This window comes from Mustela lutreola, chromosome 14 (genome assembly GCF_030435805.1).
Source record: "Mustela lutreola isolate mMusLut2 chromosome 14, mMusLut2.pri, whole genome shotgun sequence".
NCBI classification, from domain to species: domain Eukaryota; kingdom Metazoa; phylum Chordata; class Mammalia; order Carnivora; family Mustelidae; genus Mustela; species Mustela lutreola.
Genome location: NC_081303.1, coordinates 37,285,129 through 37,311,878, shown reverse-complemented (window position 1 = coordinate 37,311,878; position 26,750 = coordinate 37,285,129). Strand labels below are relative to the sequence as shown.

Here is a 26,750-nt window from a genome sequence, read left to right as displayed (position 1 = left end):
CCGTTCAGTCAGAATCTCCAAGGATTCTGTTAGAGTCTGCGGTTTAGCCGATCCTAAAGTTAAGTCTTCTGTACCCTAAAATTTTAAAACTACTATAAAGGAGGGGGAAAATATGCACCAGAATGCCCACACTGATTCTTTAGAGATGGTGGAAATTCAGAGAACATCCGCTTTCTTTTTTGTGTTTTATGGTATTATTTTAATGTTCCACAAGCATGTACTAACTGTGCTGGGGAAAAAACTAAAAGAATTCTCTAAAAGAAAACGGCCTGTGCCACACTGCACTGGTTACATGGAGGTCTTCCAGGGCCAGAACCTTCTGCCTTTCCCATGTTTATACTCAAGAGAACATATGAATATATAGTGCATTGGAATTGGAAAGTGTGATTAAGCAAGTTAATATTACTGATTACATATTTTAGGTTTTCAAACTTGATTTCTCTGATGCAGCAGATACTGACATTAATATATTTGAAATGGAGGTGGGAAAAGATGTTAACATTCCGGAAAATCAGAGTAAGTGTTATTATTAGATTCAATAAAGTGATTGATTAAAATAGATGAACTGAACTAAATGAGCTTTATTTCTATCTTTAAAAGCATTTTTAATTTGTGATATTTTGTTGTTGTACTATGTATTTTTTCCTCATTTGTTTATATAGAATTTGTGTAGTGTTACCACATACTATGGGGCATTCATCTATAATTACACTATAAAAGCAGCAGGTCTGGTCTAACCCTTTCAGTTTATAAATGCACATTAATATCTCACAAGAACCAAGTAGATATTAAAGGTAGAAGTACTATTGTGTGGAACCCTGCAGTAGCGTTGCCTCTGAAGTGGGACTCAAGGGACTCTGCCTGTTCCCAGGCCAAGTCCTACCACCCAAACATCCTCCTCTAGAAAGGATTGCACACCCGGCACTTGGCGGTGTGCGGGGGGACAGAGAGCGTCAGGGTGCTGGTGGAGCCCCCCAGGGCTTTCACGGCTCAGGGCTGACCCTCTAGCCACACATTCGCACTAAAGGAGGCTTCTGCTGCTGCTTCTGCTTTTCCTCAATGGTTGTGTGACCCTACCTCATGTTCAGGTTGGAGAGCATAGTCCTTAGGCACAGCAAACCCCCTTCCAGGGTATGAAGATGGGCCCCGAGGCGGGTACTTCAGCAGGTCCAGCCATCTGCGCCTTGGCTCCCCTCCCTTTTCTGCTGGCCTCTCATGTCCTTCCCGTGGCTCACTATTTTCTGCCTCCACAGTGACTCCCACACTCCTCCCTTAGCTTGTCCAGTGGGTTTTCTAGAACTGTGGAGCAGGTAGGGCCTGTAGCTATGGACAATGGAGTCAGTGGGGTCACATGTGAACTACTCTGAAATCTGTTTGATTCTTTCTTTGAAGGACATCTGCTTGCCTTTCTTATTTCCCAGAGGTGGCATGTCCAAACAGTGTTCGGGTGGAAGGGGGAACACACAGCCCATATATTATGGAAAAGAGACATCTGGGATCTTTCTCTGATCCAGAATTTAAGGGCTAATTACACAGTGCAGTAATCTAAAAACACTAAAACAATGTTTAAAGAATTACTAAGTATGTAGTGTGGGTAGCTATTTTTATTTAATAAATATTAGAGTCTGCATAGTAATGTATTCAGTCTAATGTTTTCTAGGATATCGTTTCCCAAACAAAATACAAAATTTGCAAGCTTGTAAAAAAAAAGTCTGAGGTGATCCTCAGTTACCTCATGAATCTGTTTCTCTGCAGGGTACGACTGGCAGTGGATTGTTTTAGACGGGCCAGTGGATACTTTCTGGGTAGAAAATCTCAACTCCATGCTGGATGATACTAGAACATTATGCCTGGGAAACAGTGAGAGAATTGCCTTAAATGATAAAATACGAGTGATTTTTGAGGTGGACAGTCTCTCTCAGGCCAGTCCTGCTACTGTCAGCCGATGCGCAATGGTCTATATGGTGGGTTTCCAGAAACAAATCCCAGAAAAAAAATGTATAATTTAGTCACAATCTGCAACATTTTTGGTGACTGGTTTAGCCTTACCCCTGGATTACCAAGGGTGAGGGCAATAGTTCAGTTCTTTGTCCTCTGAAGCCTTCTAACCCAGAAGTGAGTCTGAGTGGACCTAGGCTGTGATGGGGTGTCCCCTGCACCAGATAGGACAGGCTGCAGGCAGGGCTGCTTTTCCGGAGAGGAGCCACTACCCTGAACCCTTTTCACTCGATGACCCTTAGGACTCGTGGAACCCAGTACCTAGGAGAGGAGGACGGAAGACTCAAGAGAGACTAGGTTTCTTCTCTCCGGAAATGCTTTAGTAGCGTGACTAGCCCTGGGTTCTGACCGACTTAACCTCCCCAGAGCAAAGCTAAGCTGCCTTTCCCCTCCCTGCGGACATATAACCTCAGCACTCCTCCTTCACGTAATCCTCCAGTTGCTTCTAGTCTTGGAAGACCATGGTTACAAAGTACAAATCAGAGACAGGTCATTCTATTTTTTTTAATTTAAATCCAAGTTATTAACATATAATGTATTACTGGTTTCAGAGGTAGAAGTCAGTGATTCATCAGTGCTCATTCCATCACATGCCCCCCTTAATGCCCGTCACCCAGTGACCCCATCCTTCCCCTCCCTCGCCTCCAGCAACCCTCGGTGTGTTTCCTTAGATGAAGAGTCTCTTATGGTTGACACAGGTCATTCTTCAGCTGTTGTGATCAGTTGCACTTTGATGAATGAGGATTCTGAACCATATTGTACCAGGGCAGTGGTGACGTAGAGACGGTTAGAAAGACGATAGACACTGTATTTTTCTTATTTACGTAAAATTATCTTGTGCTTTATATTGTTAGGATCCTGTTGATCTGGGATGGGAGCCTTATATGAAGTCATGGCTTTTGAAAACTTCCAAAATTATGAGTCAAACAGGAGTGAGTTGTCTTGAATTCATGATTAAAAATAGTGTAGCAGACGGACTACAGTTTATGAAGAAGCATCGGAAATGTCAGCCATTTCCTGTCCAGGACGTAATGACCGTTATGACTCTGTGCAGAATTCTTGATGCTTTCTTCGACTTCATGGGTAAAAATGGAGGCTTTGGAAAATGTGAGTTTTTCCCCCTTGTGTTAGGGGTCTTGTATCTCACTCATCAGTGCCAGTTACTCATCACCTTCTATTGAGTTTTATAAAAGGAAACAAAGAAAGGTAGACCAGGAATTTTTAGTCTGTTTGAGTCAGCAGCAGACATGCATGTGGAACAAATCATTTATAAAGGAGCATGTCAGTAAGGTAATATCCTATGTTGAAGGGTTACGGGAAAAATGAGTATAAGGAATCCTGAGAGGGTCTTTATTAGGGAAGAATGATTTTAATATGAGATTCTTAGAGATAGAGATAGTGGGGGAAATGTGTCCAGAATCCTAGGTGTAAACTGTCATTGTGGAAAGTAGCAAGCGTCGAAAGTAGTGTGAGGTGAGAGCAAAAGACTCAGAAACTAGTGTAGCATTATGGGTACAGATGAGGTCTCTGGATTCTGGACCCCCAACCTTCAGACCCTGGTTCTGCCTGGCTTCCAGTGGGACAGGTAATTGGCACAGGCTCCCAGCTTGGCCTCCAAAACCCAGTTTGGGATCCATCAAACTAACAGACATTGTGAGAAATCCTTGGGTGACAGGATGCTTAAGGTCCCAGTTGGAGGAGCAGTAGTCTTGAGTGGAAGAGAGCTGGATACGATGATGGGGGGAATATTTAGCTTAGGTTTCTCCCCTTCTCAGGGCTCTGAGTGGACCATCGGCCTTGCCTTTGCCAGTCAGCACGCCACAGTCCAGCTGGAGGCTGCAGCAACATAGCGTGTCGGCAGTGACCCCTGACTAGGTCAAGGAGCAGCTACAAGCATGTTTCTTCCCACTGCCAGTCCCCTTCGCATCTTAAAGTCTAAGTGATTAAGAGAAAGAGACTGAACTTGAAAAGGAACAGTGTCAGTGGGGATACAAGTTGTTAGCACACAGCTTTCTTGCCTTGAAGAGTGTCTACTTCCTCCCCGGACACACAGTTCTGAATTCACTGGAAGCATAAGCCAGGGAAATGGGAGTACTAGAAACAGAGCAAGAAGGAGTTAAGAGAAGGAACGTAATAAACAAGTTAAATGCTGACATGTTTAGCTGGGTCACGGCTCAGTCCAGGGGCTCTCTCGAATTACAGCAGCACAAGGGGTCTGTGTCTGTGTGCACTTCTATAGAACTAACTAAAAGTACAGTCACTTACACAATATATGCATATGTATATGTTTATGTGTGTGTGAGGGTGCGTCTTTAGTTGAAAGATGAATAAAAGTCGAAAGTTTACCATGCATGTAACAGAACCTCCAGAAAGAAGTTTTTGAAATAAATAGAAGGGTGGAAATATTTCAAGAAATAATTACCAAGGTGTTCTAGAATTTGACAAAATGTAAGACCTAAGATTGAATAGGAGCTTGGAATATTAACTAGGTTGGGAAAATAAAAACCCACACCTTGAAGTGTTTTATTGATATACTGCCCCCCAGTTCTTGGATGCTCTCATCTTTTGGTTTGTTCTTTTTTCCTTTGTATTTCAGTTTGAATAACTTTTGTTGATTTATAATCCAAGTCACTGATTCTTTGCGGCATGTGGGCCGCTGGATAAGCCCATTGGAAGAATTCTCATCTCATCTCTTTCTATTTCTCACATTTCTGTTTGACTCCCTTTATAGTGCTCAGTGGTCTGCTGAAATTCTCTGTTCAGTTTACGTCTGATGTTTTAACAGTTCAATTGTAGTTGTTTTAAATCCCTGATGCCTGAGCCATGTCTGGATCTGTTCTGTTGACTGCTTTGTATCCTGGCGACAGGAATCTCTTTCATGCTCATTTTTGTGTCTCATGATGTTTTATTGAATGCCCGATATTGTCGGGAAAGGAAGAGTAGAGACAGGTATATGGAAATGGTTACACCTGTTCTTCTCCCAGATCGTTGAGGTAATGCTGGGGAGGATTGAGTCTGTCTGGACTGGGACTTAGCTTTTATTGTTGCTTAAGTTCCCTTCAGTGCACCACAGATTTCAAAGTCTCTATGCTCCCCCACACTCCCTGTTAGGTGGTGTAAGACTCACAGTGGGAACAGGGATGATCTCCAGCTTCTCCCGCTCTAGCCTCATTCTAAGGCAGACTCTGGGCACCTGAGCCTCATGCATGGTGTTTCAGCAAAGACACAATTTGTTGTGGTTTAAGACTATCTAAGATTAAAGGGAGATTCTAAGAAATTTCAGAGAGGAAAAAGCTAACAGGATTATAAAATAGTTTAACACAAGGTTTCTCAACAGCAATATGGATTAAGGGAAAAACTGATGTCTAATCTTCAAAGCATTTTATATTTAGCTAATTAAACACATTCTCAGGGCACCTGGGTGGCTCAGTGGGTTAGCCGCTGCCTTCGGCTCAGGTCATGATCTCAGGGTCCTGGGATCGAGTCCCACATCAGGCTCTCTGCTCAGCAGGCTCTCTGCTCAGCAGGGAGCCTGCTTCCTCCTCTGTCTCTGCCTGTCTCTCTGCCTACTTGTGATCTCTCTCTCTGTCAAATAAATAAATAAAATATTTTTTAAAAAATAAAAACATAATAAACACATTCTCAGATATGCAAAGCCTGAAAAAGTTTAACACAAGAGACTTTTGGGGTAATCCAGTACTGCAAGAAATGAATCAAGGAGAATTATATGAGATACGGAAGTTAGATGTGATAAATAATTTAGTAAAACTCAATGCAACCAAAATAAGCAAAGAACACTTCTCAGAAGAATTAACATAGGGGCGCCTGGGCAGCTCAATGGGTTAAAGCCTCTGCCTTTGGCTCAGGTCATGGTCCCAGGGTCCTGGGATCCAGCCCCACATCAGGCTCTCTGCTCAGCATGAAGCCTGCTTCCTCCTCTCTCTGCCTGCCTCTCTGCCTGCCTCTCTGCATATTGTGATCTCTGTCAGATAAATAAATAAAATCTTTTAAAAAAATTAACATAAAAATCTAGAACAAAAGCTTAGAAAGTTTAAGCGTAAAGGGGAGGGAAGGAGGAGGGGGAGGTGTCAGGTCAAAGAAAGCTGAAAGAGAATGATTACCTGCATTGTTTGAGGAAAAAAAAAAAAACAGAAGTGAAGTCTAAACAGTGATGGAGAAAAAAAATAAACATAAGTGTCATCTTAATGTGTTAGGGGTAAGCCTCAGAGTAATACTAAAATCCATAGAGGGGCGCCAGGGTGGTTCAGTCGGTTGGGCATCCTACTCTTGGTTTCGGCTCAGGCTGTGATCTTGGGGTTGTGAGATGGAGCCCTGAGTGGGCCTCCGTGCTTGGCAGGGCAGTCCACCTGAGAATCTCTCTGCCCACCCCCACAGTCGTTCTCCCTCTTCCCCTTTCTCTCCCTGAAAGTAAATAAATAAATCTTTAAAAAAAAAAATAGAGTCCATAGCTTTAAATGTGCAAAGGAATATTTATTCTTTACTATAGAGGGTAAAGGAAACCAAAAGAAAGAAATTTGAATAACAAAAAAAATTGATCCAACTTTAATAATAATTACAATAATGTGAGTTAAACTCTCTCAATTAAAAGATAGAAACTGGAGGTGCCTGGGTGGCTCGGGGGGTTAAAACTTCTGCCTTCGGCTCAGGTCATGATCCCAGGGTCCTGGGATGGAGCCCCATATCGAGCCCCGCATCGGGATCTCTGCTGAGTGGGGAGCCTGCCTCCTCCTCTCTCTCTGCCTGCTTGTGATCTCTGTCTGTCAAATATATAAGTAAATAATCTTAAAAAAAAAAAAAGATAGAAACTGATTTCATTTTTTTTGTAGTTTTTTTTTTTTAATTTCAAGTTTTTATTTAAATTTGGGTTAATTTTAACATATAGTGTAATACTGCTTTCAGGTATAGAAGTCAGTGACTCATCACTTACCATCCCCAGTGTTCATCACAACAGGTGCCCTCCTTAATCCCCATCATCCATCTAGCCCATTCCCCCACCCACCTCCCTCCATCAGCCTTCAGTTTGTTCTCTATAGTCAAGAGTCTTTTTTTGAAACTGATTCAATTTTAAAACAAACAGTAACTCTTTCTCTACAAGTATCATCATTAAATCAAAAGGATACAAGTGGAGCAACCACTTTGGTTAAAGAGTTTGTCAGGTCCTCTATATGTGAAACATAATTGCCATTTGACCCAGCAATTCCACTCCTAAAAAAATACACCCAAAAGAAATGGAAATGTGTCCACACAAAAAGTTGGACACAGATGTATATGGCACCATTATTCTTAATAGCCAAAAAGTAGAAACAACCCAAAATGTCTGTTAAATGGATAAAAAAAGTGTGGTTTATCCAGTGTATGTTATTAGGCCATAAAAAGGAATGAAGCATTGAGAGATGCACAGCATGGATGAACTTGAGAACATTATGCTAAGTGAGAGAAGCCAGTTACAAATACCACATACTGTATGACTCCATTTATATGAAGTGTCCAGAATAAGCAAATCTCACGTAGTCTGTGCTTGCCAGAGGCTGGGGGAGGGAGGAAAATAGGCAGCTCTTCTAATGGTGTAGAGTTTCTTTTTAGAGTGATGAAAACATTCTAAAATTATAGTGGTGATGTCTGACAACTCCGATTATACCAAAAACCACTGAATTGTGCCTTTTTAAAGGGGGAATTCTATATTATATGAATTGTATCTCAATCTGGTATTTACAAAGATGGACAGACATGAAATGACTGGAATAAGGGGTAAAAATAAGATACATAATGTAAATATAAATGAAAAAAAGTCAAGCTGCTATTTATATATTAGCCCAAATTTTTAGTGTGAAAATTTTCTTAAGCAGTAAAAAGATTAAGACCTACTGAGAACATATTAGAAATCTGTATTCCAGATTATGATACATACACACACATGAAGGGAGGTAGGGAGAGAGGGGAAATATATAAACAAGAATATATATATATATTATATATAATATATAAATAAATATGTATTATAGTATATATAAATAAATATATAAAAATATATTTAATATGTAAGAAGTAAACATACATATATAAAAGAATATATATATATATATATATATATATATATATATGAAGAAATAAGTGTTAAATAAGCAAATCAGTAATCACAGATAGTTTAGCAACCCCTCTTGGGAGACCTTCTAGGTCTCCCAAGAGAATTCTTACATCCTACTGCTGAAGGGAAATGAAAGCTCCAGGCCAGGACTTGGTAACCAGAGTGACCATGCTTTAGAGAATATTAAATGACCAACCCTGACAGAGTGGAGGCATCAGAGCAAACATCACCCCAAATCCTGAACCCCTCCAGACTCAGTACTCCAAACCGTGTGCTGGTGGCTCTGGAGACTAGAGCTGACAGTAGAGGCGACCATTACTCAGCTAGTCTCACTGGAGGGTCTAATGTAGCCCTTACCACCAGAAACCAGAAGAATTCAGCCAAGCTAGGGTGGGGGAGGCAGAGATGATTCTCAGAGTTATTAAGAGTAATTAAGATAAGTTATTAGTAGAATAAGATGTTAAGATAAGTTATTGGTAGATAGTAAGATATTAGCATCTAAGATATTAGATAGGATTAGATATTAGATAGATATTAGTGTTAATTATTAGATCGGATATTAGAAATTAAGATGTAGTATGTAATATAAGGTATTAGATAGTAATACATTAAGCTAAGTTATTAGTAGAATGTACCATCCCTATGGGCAAAATATATGAGCAGCCAACGAGATACCATCAGCTTGTATCATGAGAAGAAGTCAAAGACAAGTGATGAGGAGGCTGAGGGTAGCTTCCTCAATAATAAGTCATGATCCCCTGCTCATTTCCAAACCCCAGCCAGCTTTTAGGTCCAGAACCCATTGGATAAAGAGGAGGCTGGGACCTTCTACAATATCATGGAAAGTATTTCTTTTTTTTTTTTTTTTAAGATTTTACTTATTTATTAGACAGAGATCACAAGTAGGCAGAGAGGCAGGCAGAGAGAGGAGGAAGCAGGCTTCCTGCTGAGCAGAGAGCTCAATGCAGGACTTGATCCCAGGACCCTGGGATCATGACCTGAGCTGAAGGCAGAGGCTTTAACCCACTGAGCCACCCAGGTGCCCCATGGAAGGTATTTCTAAAAATAATTACACTGTTCCTTCTCCAAAGGAGACTGCAGCCATTTACTTGAGTAACTTACAATAGGGAGAGAGGAATACTCAAAGATTTTTAGAACTGTTAGACACAGGGTCTGAGTGATACTGGTATCCAGAAAGCCAAGGCATCTTCATGTTCCTCTTCCATTAGAGTGGGGCCTGTGAAGGCTACTCAATAAATGGAACAGGGAATCTTGACCAGGGTTCAGTTTACTGAACTGGGTATTAAGAATTCCACTAGGAATTAAGAATTTAATTTTTTAATACTCTCATGTAAGTTTTAAAATCTTAATTTCCAATTGTTTATTGCTGGTACATAGAAATACAATTGATGTTTTATACTGATAAAGACATGAGTACTGTATTACCAATCAGTGTGGATTTTATTTCTTGTATTTGTCTTATTATACTGGTTAGGACCTCCAATATCAAGTTCATAGATGTTTTGAGAGCAGACATACCATTTTTTCCCCCAATCTGAAGGAGAAAGCATTCATTTTGTACCATTTCAGTATCATTTTTGCCATAGGATTCTTTCCTAGACATCCTTTATCAATTTGATGAAGTTTCTAACTATTTGTAGTTTGCTAAGAGATTTTCTTTATCATGGATAGTGGGGTATTTTTTGTTTTGTTTTTTGGTGTTTTGGGGTTTTTTTGTTTTTTGTTTTTTCTGCACATACTGAGATTATTAAATTTCTTCAATACTCAAAGCATTTTCTAATTTCTTTTGTGATTTATTCTTTGTTGTTGTTTAGGAACATGGAGTTCGTTTCCAAATATTTAGGGACTTTCTAGGTGTCTTTTTGTTATTGTTATTAATTTCTAGTTTAATTTTTCCTGTTATAAAATATACTTTGCCTAATTTTAGTGCTTTATATTTATTGAGACTTATGTGATATCCAGAAGTTATCTATCTAGGTGAATGTTCCTGTGCTCTTGAAAACAAGAAGTATTCTTCCTTTTTTGGATGAAATGCTCTATAGGTATCAACTTAGTCTAGTTGATAGTTTTGTTCAAATTTTCTATATCTTTTCAGATTCTCTTGTTACACATTTTATCAGTTAAGGAGTATTAAAATCTCCTTGGGGTGCCTGGGTGGCTCAATGGGTTGGGAGACTGCCTTTGGCTCAGGTCATGATCCTGGAGTCCTGGCATCAAGTCCCACATCGGGCTCTCTGCTTGGTGGGGGGTCTGCTTCTCCCTCTGACCCTCCCCTTCTCGTGCTCTCTCTCTCTCTCTCTTTCTCTCTCTCAAATAAATAAAATCTTTTCCAAAAAAATCTCCCAACTACAATTGTGATTTGTCTCTGTATCCTTTCAGTTTTGTAAGTTTTCCTTTTGTGTATGCTGAAGCTGTTACTAGGTGCATACGTTTATACTTATTATCTCTCCTTGGTGCACTGAATCCTTAGTTAATTATTTATCTCTGGTAGTTACCCCTTCTCTAAAATCTACTTTGCCTGACATGAACACAGTTACTTCTGCTTCTTTATGACATCTGCTGTGCCTGCTTTCCATCCTTTCCCTTCTGACCTGTCTCCATTTTTGCATTTGAAGTGCCTTTCCCGTTGACAGACTATGTTTGGTTGTCACTTCTTTATCATCTGATGGTCTCCGGCTTTCAGGTGGAGCATTTGGGCCATTTATTTAATATGTAAGGTTATACATTATATAACATATATGTAAATATAAGAGGACTTTGAGAAATTAACAAAGTTTATTCAACAGTACAAAAAATAACCAAACATAATTTCTAAAACAATGCATGTAGTCACTGATTGGAAAACTGAGCGAAAGACAAATACTGACTTAGTTTTTTCTAATGCTGAAAAGGGAATGAGCAAACCAGGATATAAAAAGGATGGCACTAAGACAGGGAAGATTGAGACAGAGAAATTCTCACATACATTTGTTTGGAGTTCCAGAAAAGTCATGAGGAGAAGGCTATATGCAAAAAGTAAATGGGTGAGAATTTTCCAGAACTGGTAAAATACAGGTATTCTCAGCACAAAAGGTGAAACAAGTCTCAAGCCAGACCAATAAAATGAAGCACCCACCTACATTTACTGCCATGAAACTACCGAGCACCAGAGAAAAGAATACATTTGAAAAGTAAAGAAGGGACGCCTGGGTGGCTCAGTTGGTTAAGCAGCTGCCTTCGGCTCAGGTCATGATCCCAGAGTCCTGGGATCGAGTCCCACATTGGGCTCCTTGCTCCGCGGGGAGCCTGCTTCTCCCTCTGACTCTGCCTTCCACTCTGTCTGCCTGTGCTTGCTCTCACTCGCTCTCTCTCTGACAAATAAATAAATAAAATCTTAAAAAAAAAAAAAAAAGTAAAGAAAAAGGAGAGATTACTTACTAAGGAATCCCAACTAGATTGACAAGAGACTTTTCAACCAAAAAAAAAAAAAAAAAAAAAAAAAAAATGGAAGGCAGAAAACAATGTATAATAGGCTGAGAAAAAAGTATTAATTCAGAAGTGGTAGCCATCTAGCCTTCCATTTTAAAATGATGATAAAAGAAAGACCCCTTGGATTTTCAGACAAAAGATTTGAGAGTCTACCACAACAGACCATGACTAAAGGAACTTTTACAGTGTGCACTTCAGGTAGAAGGAAAATGACCTCAGAAGGAGTATCTGAACTCAAAGAAAAAGACATGAAAAACAGGTGATTTAGACAAGATAAATGACAAAAGTGGCACAACAGATCAATAAGAATAAACATTTTAGTAAATTATGTTGGATCAAGTAATTATCTGTAGTTTTAAAAAAGAGCTTATAACCTCACATTACACATAAAAATAAAATCAGTCTCAGGTAGATTAAAGCGACAAATTGAAGAAAAGTGACACTGGAGAACTTTTTAGGAGGAAATATAGTTGAATGTGTTCATGATACTGAATCGATGTGCAGCGTTGGTGGTATAGTGGTGAGCATAGCTGTCTTCATGATACTGAATCGATGATATACTTCTAACATATGGAATTTCAGGAAAATATTGGTGTATTTTTCTATTAAGACTCTGTTTCTCAGGGCTCTGAGAGTCTATTAAGGGCTCATAGAGTCTATTAAGACTCTATTAAGACTCTATGTTTCTCTTGATTAAAGAGGATCATATCATTGTGAAACATTATTTAGTTACTAATTTAACCAAAGTGACAAAGACTTGAGGCAAATAGAAAAAGTTACATAATTGTAAAAAAAACTTAGCTCTTATACTAGAGAAGACTCTGTTTTCTTAACTAATCAAAGACCTGATAAAGACAACATGAATCTCAGATTATTTTGGCAAAACACCATTGTTTTCTAGGCAGATGACTTAAAAGGTCAAGAAAAACTTCACATAGTCTCAGAAAACTTTGTCCTTTTAGCAAATGAAAGAAAATTAAATTTTAGTTTCATATGCTCATTCATGATATTAAAGATTATTTTTCCTTAAGCCAATTAAATAGAGACCTTTTATAATTAATTTTGACAATATTGTCTAGATACAGGAAAATGTTACCCATACATGGTATATATATCCATACACATACATAAACATACAATTAGACACAAAGAGAGACCCTATACCTCTAAGAGTAAAATTTATCCATGAATCCTGTACAACAACATAAAACTCACTCGTTTGTAAATAACAGTTGAGTTCCAGTTGTGTCTGTGGCAGTTGGAACAAGTGGCTAGAAGGATGGGTGGGGTGTGTGTGAAAGCCACCTGGGTCCCAGGAGTCTTCTTACAAACTACTAAAATTTCTGATAAATAAAACTCAAATAAAATTCTTAAGAAAGGGGCGCCTGGATGGCTCAGTGGATTAAGCGCTGCCTTCGGCTCAGGTCGTGATCTCAGAGTCCTGGGATCGAGCCCCGCATCGGGCTCTTTGCTCAGAGGGAGCCTGCTTCTCTCTCTCTCTGCCTGACTCTCCGCCTTCTTGTGATCTCTCTCTCTGTCAAATAAATAAATAAAATCTAAAAAAAAAAAAAATTCTTAAAATGTTTAACCTTACAGATAATGAGAAGAACATTTATTTGAAAGTAGCATAAAATTTTCATCTAATAAGCAAAGAGATTTTCGAATGGAGAAAACACATCAATAGCTAGAATGTATTAACATATAAACTTACAGAAGCTATTCGAGGTATAAATTGATTCAGCCTTTCTTGGAGAGCCATCTGCCAGTGTATGTCAAAAATATCTATGTCGGGGTGCCTGGGTGGCTCAGTGGGTTAAGTCTCTGCCTTCAGCTCAGGTCATGATCTCAGGGTCCTCTGCTCAGCAGGGAGCCTGCTTCCCCCTCTCTCTCTGCCTGCTTGTGTTCTCTCTCTGTCAAATAAATAAATAAAATCTTTTTAAAAAAATCCATGTATTCTGCCCTAGAATCTCTTATTCTAGGAATTCATTATAAATAAATAATCACAGAAGTGTAGAGATTTATGCACAAGGAGTTTTCTTCTATAGCAACATTATTTATTATAAAACAGCAAAAATCTGAATTCCATCAATAGAAAAATGGCTTCATAAGCCATGGTGCAACAATGTCATGTTTCAATGGAAGGACATGAAAACAGGCTTAAAAAGCAGGCGGAGCACTGAAAAGAAATTTTTAAAAATAAATATAAAAAACTGTGTTAGAAAGCGGCTAAAATAAATAAATATGTGTTGCTTTATCCAAAAAAACAAAAACAAAAACAGGATGAGAAGCCAGCTCTCTTTAAATCTTGATTTGGGCTTAAATTTTAAAGTATTGTATTTAAATATTACATATTTATATAAAGGACCATAATGAAATGCAGCAACATTTATTCGTTAACCTATGTGTGGTAGAATTGTAGAATGATAGGTTCCACTAGAAGCCTGTATTATTTTAATATAAAGAAAATAAACATTAAAAAATAGAAAATAAGCTAAAAGGAAGAGTGAGTAATCCCTCACTCTCTCTGTTCCTCTGCGGTGTGCTTGACCTGGACAAAACAGTTGGGCGACGGGTGGGAGGGAGATGGATACAACCGCCTGAAGTGCACCTGTTTGGTGATTGTTTTAGTGAATCCATTATTTGAAAGTATATAGTGTTTCTAATCCTTCACGCCATTAAGACCCACTTACTATTTAGTTCACAATGTACACCACTTTGGACGTAGTTACCTGAATGTCCTCAAGCTTTCATGTTGGAACAAACTTACAGAAAAGTTGCTAGAAGAGAATGAAGAAAAAAGTATGTCGGTGTATGCTTCAAATAAGTCAAAAATCACTTTGGACAACGCAGGTACATTCTTTGCTCCTCTTAGGAAAGTAGCTCCCACTTGGGTCTGATAAGGTAGCTACATGATAATGTGTGAAAGAAAGTTGTTCTGTGACGATTCACAAATGAAACAGTGTTGCAGGTTAAACCTCACTAAGTTACCAGGTAAATTTGGGGTCTGTTGTTCACTGTAGAAAAAAAAAAAAAAAAACTCTTTCCTTTTTTAAGGTGAAGATTTGAAGGACATTTCAACTGAGGAGAAAAGTTCTTCACATTCAAAAGTTTCTGTCAAATTCAAGAGTACAAAAAAGAGGTCAGTTATGTTCATTCAACAGACATGTTTTAGTACGGACCAGGTGCCGGACCCTTACGCAAGTGCAGGATTATCCGTCAGTAAACCAGGACCTTTGTGACTTAGAATGTCAAAATCCAGTTATATTTACCTTATTGAAGCTTACATAGAGCCCTTGTGTATCTAATGCGAGCTCGCCAGATTTTGATGCTACATTAAATGGGTGATATGAATTCATCTGTGCAGACTCTGTACATACTTGAGAAAGGAATGAAACTGACATGAATGTATTTCATGAATCTGTCATTTATGAGCTGAGCAATGTTGAGCCAGTTGCTAAATATTTTCAAGCTTTGGTTTGCTCGTTTATAAAACTAGAAGAATAATGCAGTGTGCGGCATATCTAGAATAGTGCCTGGTACGGAGTATAGCTGTAGAAAATATTGTTGTTACATGTCCACCATTTTACAAAATGGACAGGAGAGCCACCACTGAGGCCTCCCTGTATTCCATTACGTGGCCCTGACACACTCACATCACATTTTCTTTTAAATGACAGAACATGCAAATACAGTTTTTAGTCTGCCTGTCAAGCCTACCTTCGATTCCCCCTTTTGTCTGCATCTTCACTGTCCCCATCCTGCCCAAACCTTCACTGTTTCCTGCCTGTCCTGATGCAAGAGCCTCCCAGTTGGTTTTCCCAGTTCTTCTAGTCCATTCTCAACACAGCAGCTATACATCATTTTAACTTTTTATTGAACAGTGAGTAGCTATAAAAGAACGCTGCTAAGGTAGGTGCAAGATACAAACAATATACAAACATTCCTATACGTACCACACAGTTCTAGAAAAAATGTGTAATTAATCTCTGAAGTCCCCCATGTACCTACCTAGATCTTCTGTCATCCCATCACTTGAGATAACTACCAACCTGGATTTTGTGTTTATTGATACATTTCTGAACAATATATTTTTCACCTTTGCGTGTTTTTAAACTTTAATGGAATCACTGTGCTCTTGGCTTAGAATGTTTTGCTCAGGGTTCCTATGATTACTTCATCGTGCAGGTAGGGATTCTTCATTTCACTGCTGTCCATTTATTAGTCCATTGTATAAATATGTCACAACTTACTGACCTGTTGATGGACATATATTGTTGTCAATTTTTGTTATGACACATTCTTCTGTGGTTAATATGGTTGTGTGCGTCTCCCGGTATTTATATTCAAATGTTTGAGTTTTTTTTAAGACTTTTAAAAATTTATTTGAGAGGGAGAGAGAGAAGGGAGCACATACAGGGGGAGGAGCAGAGGGAGAGGGAGAAGCAGGCTCCTGCTGCGAAGGGAGCTTGACGTGGGGCTCGATCCCAGGGCCCTGGATGATGACTTGAGCAGAAGGCAGGCGCTTAACCATCTGAGCCACCCAGGCACTTCACAGACATTCAGTAAAAAAAAAAATACACTACAATAAATAAATACTAAATAAATAAATACACAAATAATCTTTCCTTTTTATAGACATTTCGTGTCTTCCCATTAGACTCAGAATGGAAGGACAGAAGTTGTGTAAAGCATGGGAGCCCTGGCTGCCTCTGCACCGACTCCGGCTTCTTGTCTCAGTTCCTTAAACCAGCTTGATCCTTTGGCTTCTGGGTCCTGCTACATGTGCTCTCCCCAGAGGCTGCCCCGCCTCCCATAGGCTGAGCCAGCCCCTTGACCACCGCTGTGCACGTCATGTGTAACTGTCTCCTTTACACGTGCTGTGGCTTAGCATTCCCATTCTTATCTTGGAGAGAAGGGGTCACATTCGCTTGGTCCAGGGAAGCTGATAACACAGTAGGAATTCGTGAATATTTGCTGAATGAACTATCATAATTTACGAGTAATTTATGGATAATTGTATGATAATACTATATCCTGAACTATTTTAAATGCCTTGAAATCAAGCCCAAACCTCTTGTTCACTTCCTCACCATCAGCCCTGTCACTACAGAATCTCAGGGTCCACAGACCAGGGTGACCTTGTTGGCCCAGACTGGACGAGACTTTCCCCAGACTCACAGAGTGTGGCTTCAGCTGCGTGGAACTAAATCAGCCTCCACAGCCTGGCTGAGAGCAATACAGAGTGAAGGACTAGGACCTTTTGTACATAAAATGGAGAATTACCAGATCCTCTCCCAAAAGATAGGTAAACTTGTGACTAATAAACTGACCTCATAAATAAAAGTGAATCATTTGCACTAAATAAATAAATAAAGGTGGGCTACAGATCTCTCACACAAATGGTGCCTTAAAAATAGTAGCAGTGTGTACTTTACATGACATCGACTAAAATTGTACATTACTGTTAAAACATTCATGTTAACAAACCTAACTGTTCTATAATTCTTAGTAATGAAATTTTGATACGATATCAAAATCACTGAACTTCCTTCTAAAATTTCAACTTTCTTGGGGTGCCTGGATGGCTCAGTGGGTTAAGCCTCTGCATTCAGCTCAGGTTGTGATCTTGGGGACCTGGGATTGAGCCCCTAATCAGGCTCTCTGCTCAGCGGGGAGCCTGCTTCCCCCTCTCTCTGCCTGCTCTCTGCCTACTCATGATCTCTCTCTGTCAAATAAATAAAAATCTTTAAAAAAAAATAAAATAAAATTTTAACTCTTACCCTCCCACATGTGTCTGCCCCAGAGCTGAAAATACATGGTATCTGGAGAAGAATCCTCATAAGTTAAAAATTGTGCTTCAGAAGCTCTTCGTGTTTGCATTTACTTGGGCCTTTGGAGGAACTTTAAAGCGTGAGGATGAACACGAAGATGACCTCGTGCCGTATTTGAGCCACGAGCCTGGTTCCCCTGCCATGGTGACCTACGATTTTGACAAGCTTGTGCATGAGCTGTTTGAGAGCAATCCACACATAGGTAGGTTCTGGGGGCGGCAGTCCTAATTATGCTTGCTTCAGAATATTAGTGTGGGGGCATTTAGGCGGTCAGCTCTGTCCGCCACTCAGTCTGACTCCTGATCGCAGCTCAGGTCTTGATCTCACAGGTGTGAGTTCAAGCCCCATATTGGGCTCCTTGTTGGGCAAGGGGCCTACTTAAAAAAAAAAAAAAAATACAGATACTTTGTCAGAGCTGATATAAATCTCTGGATAAGATAAATTTAAAGAAAAGAGGGATGCCTGGGTGGGCTCAGTTTGTTAAGGGTCCGACTCTTGATTTCAGCTCAGGTCATGATCCCAAGTTTGTGAAAGGGATTCTCTCTCTCCCTCTGCCCCTCCCCCCCCTTAAAAATTAGTTGGAAACTCTTTATGGATGGCCTCGAAGTAAAGGTCCATCTTTTAAAGTGTGAGGTTAAAGGTAAAAGCACACTCCAGTACCATTAGTCTAGCAAAAGAGGCTGAAGTAAATTTGACTCCTGGTCAATTGTTGTTCTAAGGGAGGTGTCACACAAGTAAGGCAGAACAGATGAAACCTGGAAACTCTTGACCTCGGCCTAGCTGAGCCCACTGGCCGTCTCGCTGGATCTGTGTTATACATATCCTCGTGCACCAGGAATTTCTGTAGATGATAGTTTCATTTACTTCTTAAAGACTAATATTATAAAAACTATTTCATGAAGTCTTAGATTTCTTTATTATGGATGTTTTTTGAGTCTGTTCTAACAAATGGAATCTGTCGTAATTTTCTGAAATGGTAAGCCTTCCCAACTAGCAGTCACTAATTAAAGGAACTTGGAATAGATGAAGAGATCCTGGGTGCAGTTACCAAAAAGACAAAACAGTGAACCATGAATGTATTTAGAAGGACTTTGTTAAAGATGAGAGCCAAAAAATATTTACCAAAAGTATAGATTTGACCAGTTTGTGTGATGTAACTCTTAAAATGTCCTTTTGAAATTATTTGTAAATGTTCTATTTAAGGTATCTTTGACCACAAAGTTTTGTGTTATTTCCTATGGAAATTATTTTTTTTAAAGATTTTATTTATTTGAGAGGGAGCATGAACAGGGGGGAGAGGGAGAGGGGGAAGCAGACTCCCCGCTGAGCAGGGAGCCCAATGCGGGGCTCGACCTCAGAACCCTGGGATCATGACCTGAACTGAAGGCAGATGCTTCACGCAATGAGCTACCCAGACATCCAGAAATTAACTTTTTTAAAAGATTTTATTTATTTGACAGATCACAAGTAGGCAGAGAAGCAGGCAGAGAGAGACAGGGAAGCAGGCTCCGCGTTGAGCAGAGAGCCTGATGTGGGGCTCGATCTCAGGACCCTGAGATCATGACCTGAGCTGAAGGCAGAGGATCAACCCACTGAACTACCCGGGTGCCCCAAAATTAACTTTTAATATCAAAATGCACTGCACGTTATTTGTTGTTGACTTAGTGAGTCAACTGGATGTTGCTAATTCCTAAGATAAATAAACTGCTCTGATTTATTTGTCAGGCAGAAAATACCTCAAATTCTATTATTTCTTCTCCATGTGAACCTAAAGACAACTCAGTAAATAATACCTTATGTTAGAAGGTTTATCTTAAAACGATGAGTATGGAATTTTGTTTTGTCATCTGAAGTATGCGTAGAAAAGCTAGTTTGGGGTGGGTGTAGGAATGGAAGGAGGGGCGGGTGGCAGCAGTTGTAAAAAGGACAAAACCCTCAGAATGGAAGAGAAAAGAGAAAAAAAAGGAGTCCCGAAACTTCCCACTTGTAGTCACTCTGAACAAAATTGTAAAACACAAAACAATTAATACTAAGAAAGTATACCTACTGGTTTACTATCACTTATCATAATATGAATTCATTCCAGATGAAATTATTATAGCCTAACAGATACCTGTAACACAGATGTCCGTTAGGCTATAATAATTTCATCTGGAATGAACTAACATTTATTAATATGTTAGGGTTCTTTTTTGAAAGCTAAATAAGGAAATGGCATCTATTTTTAAACAAATAAGCATATATGAAGCAGAAAAAAAAAAAGTAGAAATAAAAATAGAACATAAGGCTATGAAAAAGGACCAAATAGAACTTCTATAATCATTCAAGTGAAAGAGTCAGTAGTCCAGATGAGCTCTTCTCTTGGCACCATCAGAGAAAGAATTAGTTAATTGAGGGGTGGCTGGGTGACTCAGTCAGTTAAGTGTCTGCCTTCAGCTCAGTTCATGATCCCAGGGTCCTGGGATTTAGCCCCACATCAGGCTCCCTGCTCAGCAGCAGCCTGCTTCTCCCTCTCCCTCTGCCCCTCTCCCATGTTGTCTCTCTCAAATAAATAAACAAAATCTTTTTTAAAAAATAGGTAAACTGAAACCTAGAAAAAAAGTCTTCAAGTTTTCTTTGTATTGACTTGGCGTGTTTCTTATTCAGCTTAGTCGTATACATTTCATCCTTCTTTCTGTGGTTTTGCACTGCCATTATTAATGGTACCATTACAAAAGCTTCCCCATTAAGTATGGTCTTGGTTTTGTTATTGCTGCTGAGCTCTTATGTTTCATTTCTGGAAGGTCTGTTTGGTTCCTTTTCAAATAGGCTATGTCACTTTTTTTATAATTTCTTGTTCTTGTTCTGTACTTTCAAGCTTACTTTCATTTAAACATAGTAAGCATGGCTGTCTTAAAATATGCACCTGATAATTCTAGTCATTTGAGTCTTATTAATCAGGGGCTGTTACCTGGTTTCTGCTAATTACCTTTAACTGGCTATTAAATCTGCACAAATTATCTGTATGGTTGAGGATAATAGTCCCATTCTATAGAAGGCATATCCACTGCATCCATCATAGATAGATATTAGATCAGGCGAGAATATCAATGGACATTAAACTTAAGGCAGAATTTGATGAGGAGCAGGCTATTGCCTGATCTGACACTGTTTCCTCACAAACTAGTTCTTAGTTGCAAGAGATAAAACAGCAGAGAAAGAAAGCAAAGGACAAGTGTTAGAGTGAGTCCTCTTGCTGGATGATGATAAGGTAGACTAATGGCTCCCAGAGAGCCCCACATCCCATTTCTTGGGTCCTGTGGATGGGCTAACTCATTGCACAGCAGAGTTTGAGGGTGTGACTAGGTTAAGATCCTTGAGATTATCCTGGATCATGATTCCTTAATTGTGGAGAAGGAGGCAGGAGAGGCACCGGATGCATGAGGGGGGGATGCAGAGGTTGAAGTGATGCAGTCGTGCAGTTGCTGGCTTTGAAGGTGGAGGAAGAGGCCACGAGCCAAGGACTGCATGTGGCCACCCAAAGCTTGAAAGGGCAGAGAAAGGGATTTCCCTTGAGAGCCTCCAAAGGAATGCAGTCCTGCCAACACTTTGATTTTAGTCCAGTGAAAACAGGGTGGACCTGTGACCTCTAGAACTGTAAGGGAGAAATCTGTGTTGTTTTAAGATCCCTAAGTTGGTGGTAATTTGTTAAAACAGCAACGAGAAACTTACACAAAGACTTTGTCAGTCTGAACTCATGCTTTCTGTTCTTGATAGATGTGCAGACAGATGCAGAAATAAAACAGGTGTGTGTGCAAGTGTACAGAGACCTGTTTCTCAGCTCTTCACACACATCACCCTCCCCTTGGCATCACAGTCCCGTGCCAGAAGGGAAAAGGGATGGCTTGTGCATGAGCGAGTGGCTTCTCAGCTGGGTGGGACTCTGCCACAGAGGCCCAGTTTTCTTTAGCCCCATAGAAAGTAGCGAACTGTGAGCTACCTGGCAATAGGGAAGTGGAGGCTGGGAGAACAGCAGCCAGGGCTCAGAATGGGACACAAATCCTACTAGACTACTTTAGGACAGGAGGTCCACCCATGAGCTTCTGGGGACACCTTGCCCAAGGATCCCCTGAACTGGTCCATGGGCTTCCCCAACACTCCATTAGCTTTACCCGTAAAAACCCTCTTCCAGGGGCAGGTGCCCTATGTGCAACCCAGAGGAGAGCAAAAGTGAGCCTTTTCAGATGGGTAGTAGAAAACTAGGCATATTGCAGGGTTGGGAGAAACCACACAAATACAGCATCCGACACTACCCAAGGGAAAGAAACAGGAAGGCTGTCAACACCCAGCCTGGCTTGGCAGAATGGAGAGAAGTCATATGTGCCTAAAAATTACCCAGTAGGAGAGAACAAGATGTGTGGGGTAAGCATAACCACAGAAAATATCAAGAAAGCCTCAGGATCCTTAACAAGTCAGAGGGAGTTACTTATTTCCCACAGTCAGTTAGTAAAAACTGGAGGAGACCATTTCTCCAATGTGGAGAGCATAATGAAGGACTTCAGGAAACAGGAAAAAACATGATAACCAAAGTAGTACAATATTTCTCCAGTAACTGACCCCAAAGAAACAGAGATTTGTGGTTTGCCCAATTAAAAACTCAAAATATCTGTTTTGAGGAAGTCTGATTAGCTAAAAGACAACACTGGAAGACAATTTGGTAAAATTGGGAAAACAATACTTGAAGAAAATGAGAAAGTAGCGGAGACAGGAATCAGAACAGAAGCAAACAGAAGTCGTGCAGCTGGAGAATACAGTGAATGGGATAGAACATCAACAGCAGACTGGATCAATCAGAGGAAAGAATCTCCAGGACAGAAACCAGGTCATTTGCAATTATCCACTCACAGGAGAACTAAGAAAAAAAGAATGAAGAGAGCCTGTGAAATATGGGATATCATTTTTTTAAATCTACCCATTAAGGGAGTCCCAAAAGAAGAAGCAAGCAAGAAAGGGACAGAAAGCTTATTTAGAGAAATAATGGCGGAGAACTTACTAAATCTGGGGAAGGATTTACTTTTTAAATGAAGTTCAGACATCTCTCCAGTAATTTCAACCCAAAAATCTTCCCAGACACATAAACTATCTAAAAGAAAGAGAATTTGAACACAGGTAGAAGAAAAAATTGCCCACATAAAGGACTACCATGAAGCTCAGCAAATTCCTCACCACAAAGCTTGCAGCCCAGGAGACAGTGGGATCATCTCTTCAAGGTGCTGAAAGAAAAAACTGCCAATCAGGAATACTTTACCCTGCAAAGTTGTCCTTCAAAAAATGAAGGAGAGGGGCGCCTGGGTGGCTCAGTGGATTAAAGCCTCTGCCTTCGACCCAGGTCATGATCCCAGGATCAAGCCCCACATCAGGCTCTCTGCTCAGCGGGGAGCCTGCTTCCCCCTCTCTCTCTGCCTGCCTCTCTGCCTACTTGTGATCTCTGTCTGTCAAATAAATAAATAAAATCTTTTAAAAAAAAAAAAATGAAGGAGATGGGTGCCTGAGTGGCTCAGTCAGCTAAGCATCTGCCTTCTGCTCATTCCATGATCTCAGGGTCCTGGGCCAAGCCCCATATTAGGATCCCTGCTCAGTGGGGAGTCTGCTTCTCCTTCTGCCGCTGCCCTCCCCGCTCTTTCTCTTTCTCTGAAATAAATAGAATCTTTAAAAAAAAAAAAAAAAAAAAAAAAAGGTGCGGGGCACCTGGGTGACTCAGTGGGTTAAAGCCTCTGCCTTCGGCTCAGGTCATGATCCCAGGGTCATGCTCAGCAGGGAGCCTGCTTCACCCTCTCTCTGTCTCTGCCTGCTTCTCTGCCTACTTGTGATCTCTGTCTATCAAATAAATAAATAAAATATTTTAAAAAAAATAAAAGACAAAAAAATGACTTTCCCAAACAAAAGCTGAGGGGGTTCATCACCCTAAACCAACCCTACAAGAAATGCAAAAGGAGTCCTTCAAACTTAAGTGAAAATGTTAATTAGTAGCAGGAAAAAAATAATGAAATTATAAAGCACATTGGTAAAGGTAAGTATATAGTCAAACTCAGATGCTCTATTACTGTAATATGGTGGCATTTGAATCCCTTTAGTATAAAAATTGATACTCAAAGACATTAAAAATTCCTATAGCTGCTTAGATGTGTAATGGATACCCAATATAAAGAGAGAGTAATTGTGACATGGAAAATATAAAATGTGAGGGGAAGGCGAAAGAGTTTTTGCATGTGATTGAAATTGACTTGTTATCAGTTTAAAAGATGTTTTATGTCATGTATGTCATGTCAAGTGTCATGGTAACCACAAACGAAAAACCAACAGTACAGAAAAGATAAAGAAAAGGAAATTAATTAATGCAACCTCTAGGGAAAATCATCAGTTCACAAGGAAGAGGGAATGAGGGAACCACAAAACAGTCAGGAAACAATCAAATGTTATTAGTCTTTGCTTTTCAAAATTATTTTATTTTTTTAGAGGATTTTATTTATTTATTTGACAAAGAGAGAGAGATCACAAGCAGGCAGAGAGGCAGGCAGAGAGAGGAAGAAGCAGGCTCCCCACCAAGCAGAGAAACCAATGTGGAGCTTGATCCCAGGACCCCAAGATCATGACCCAAGCTGAAGCAGAGGATTAACCTTCTGAGCCACACAAGCACCCCCTCAAAATTACTTTAAAAGTAAATAGATTAAAATCTACAATCAAAAGATATAGAATATATAAATGGATTTTTAAAACAAGCCAACTATGTATTGCCTACAAGAGATTCACTTCTGTTTCAAGGACACACAGAGGCTCAAATTGCAGGGATGGGATATGGTATTCCATGCAAGTGGAAAACTGAAAGAGAACAGGTGTAGCAGCTAAGCTATACTTCTATTGGACAACATAGGCTTTAAGTCAAAAACTGTTAACAACAGACAAGGTCATTATGTGATTGTAAAGGAGTCAATTCATCAAGAAGATAGAACAACTATAAATGTATATGCACTCAACATCAGGGTACCTAAACTTATTAAGCAAATACTAACAGATCTGAAGAAATAGAGAACAGTATTGTAGGGGAATTTAATATCCTACTTTAAAGAGTGGGTAGGTTGTTCAGAGAGAAAAATCAATAAGGAAATATTGGAATTGAGCTATAGTTTAGAGAAAATGGGCCTGACAGACATATACAGAGAATTCAGTCTGACAGCAGCAGACTGCACATTCTTCTCAAGCACACGTGGAAATATTCTCCAGCATAGACCATTATGTTTGGTCACAAAATAAGTCTTAACAAATTATTAAGATTGAAAATTATACTGCATGTCTTTTCTGACCATCATGGAATGAAGCTAGAAAATACCTTGATGAAAACTAGAAAATTAAAAATATATAGAAATTAAATAGCACACTTCTGAAAAATCAATGAGAAGATTTTTTTTTTAATTTTTAAATTTGTCTTTAAAAAACAAAAATGGAAATAAAACATACCATAATTTATGGGTTTCAATAAAAATTTGTAGAAGGAATTTTATAACCATAAATGCCCACATGGCAATAAAAGAAAGATCTCAAATAATCTAACTTTACACTTCAAAGAAAAAGGGGGAAAAAGGAATAAGCCTAAAGTTAGTGAAAGGAAAGAAATAACAAAGATCAGAGTAGAAATAATTAAAAGAAGCCAGAAAAACAAAGAAAAGGTAAACAAAATTGACAAATCTTTACCTAGATTAAGGAAAAAAGAGAGAAGGCTCAAATAAAATGAGAAATCAAAGAGACATTGCAATAGATACCATAGAAATATGAAAGATCGTAACAGAGCTATATTGAGGAGGAGATAAGATGGCAGGAAAGTAGGAGAAGGCACGGTTTCAACCTGTACCCTAAAGTGAGCTGATTGCCTACCAAAAAACTCCGATCACCCATGAAATCAGCCTGAGATCAGAATTATACACGTCTGGATCTCTATGGGGACAGAAGACGCCAGTGGGCAGGTAAAGCAAAGTGGGAATGTCGGACTGATATCGGAAGATAAACAAAAGGGGGAGGGAGCCATCAGAGGCGACCCATTGGAAAGTAATACCCCAATATGAGAGTGCCCTGCGTCTGGGGACCAGCATTAACTTGGAGTCTGTTTGAAAGCACTCAAAAAGAGCAAAGGATTGTGGGGGGGAATTGTGGGAATCGGGGCAGTTAGGGAGAGGGGCCTAAGTCCCCCGGACCCAGGACAGCCATCCCTGGCGCTGAGCCAGAGAGAGTGCGGCGGAGAAACCAGGTCTTGTTCCCTGAGCCGCCAGCACACCTGAGAGCATGTGGAGTCTAGATCCTGTGAGGGGCTGGGAGCCTCGCCAGCCGGCAAAAGCACAGCCTTTTTGCAGTCCCCACACAAGTGCTGGGCCATGCTATCCTGCATGGGATCAGAGTCTGAGTCACGCTCTGCACCCTCCCCTGAGAGAGGTGCACGCAGGTGCCAGCCTGGAACGTAGGTTCTCAGACCCGGAAAGACCAGGCACTCCCAGCCTGGGCCAGCAGGAAAATCTCAGTGTGCAATCGCTGCTTGGAACCTCTCTGGCGGTCCAGAGCTGCCCAGACAGCCAGCGCTGTCATGGTTTTGGGTACAAGCAGGAGTTCCTGTGTCCCCAGGGACCACGACTCAGAACGTGCTCTGCCAGCAGCGGAGGGGGAACTTATGTGCTCTGCAGCACCCAGAGGGGAACAGACTGAGGCTTCTCTCTGAGATGGAGGTCTGGGTGCAGTTTGCTTTTCTCTAAACCTCCAAAAACCATCAAAAGCTGTCAAGGCGAGAGAAAAACAAACATACATAAAAACTTCCAGAGAACAAAAGCCTGAAAAAAAGTTTCCTCTGAGCCCACCCCCTTGAGGGGGCCGAGAAGACTCAACTCAGGGAACATTGCCTGAAAACCCACGTGGCAGGCCCCTCCCCAAGAAAACCAACCAGGAAGAAAAATAAAAAGAAAAAAAAGATGACAAGAGAACAACCAGCACTTCTTCATAGATACAACTTTTATTTTTAATTTGTTCCCACTATTCTGGTTCATTTTTTTTTTTATATATAGATAATTTTTTAACCTATTTACCATAACAGTGAGATTTCTAGTACATCAAATTCCATAATAATATTTTAACCTGGACTTTTTGATACATACACCCGTGTTTTTCTTTTGCTTTTCTATTTTTTACTTTTTTTTTTTTAATTTTAATTTAGTTTAGTTTATTCTTTTTTTATTTTTATTTTTTAACATTCATATAGAGTTAAACTTCAAGGTAATCCCCTTTCCCCAATCAATGCTACCCCAATTAAA

The 26,750-nt window shown here is 39.9% G+C and overlaps 1 protein-coding gene across 1 annotated transcript in view; it reads left to right on the top strand.

Moving 5' to 3' along the window:
• Window positions 1-26,750, top strand: part of DNAH14 (dynein axonemal heavy chain 14) — a 320,474-nt gene that overhangs the window by 165,606 nt on the left and 128,118 nt on the right. Inside the window, exons 38-42 of the mRNA XM_059145622.1 lie at window positions 423-516; window positions 1,756-1,964; window positions 2,853-3,105; window positions 14,648-14,732; window positions 17,397-17,626. Of these exons, the coding sequence (XP_059001605.1) occupies window positions 423-516; window positions 1,756-1,964; window positions 2,853-3,105; window positions 14,648-14,732; window positions 17,397-17,626 (871 nt within the window). The remainder of the gene's footprint in view (window positions 1-422; window positions 517-1,755; window positions 1,965-2,852; window positions 3,106-14,647; window positions 14,733-17,396; window positions 17,627-26,750) is intronic.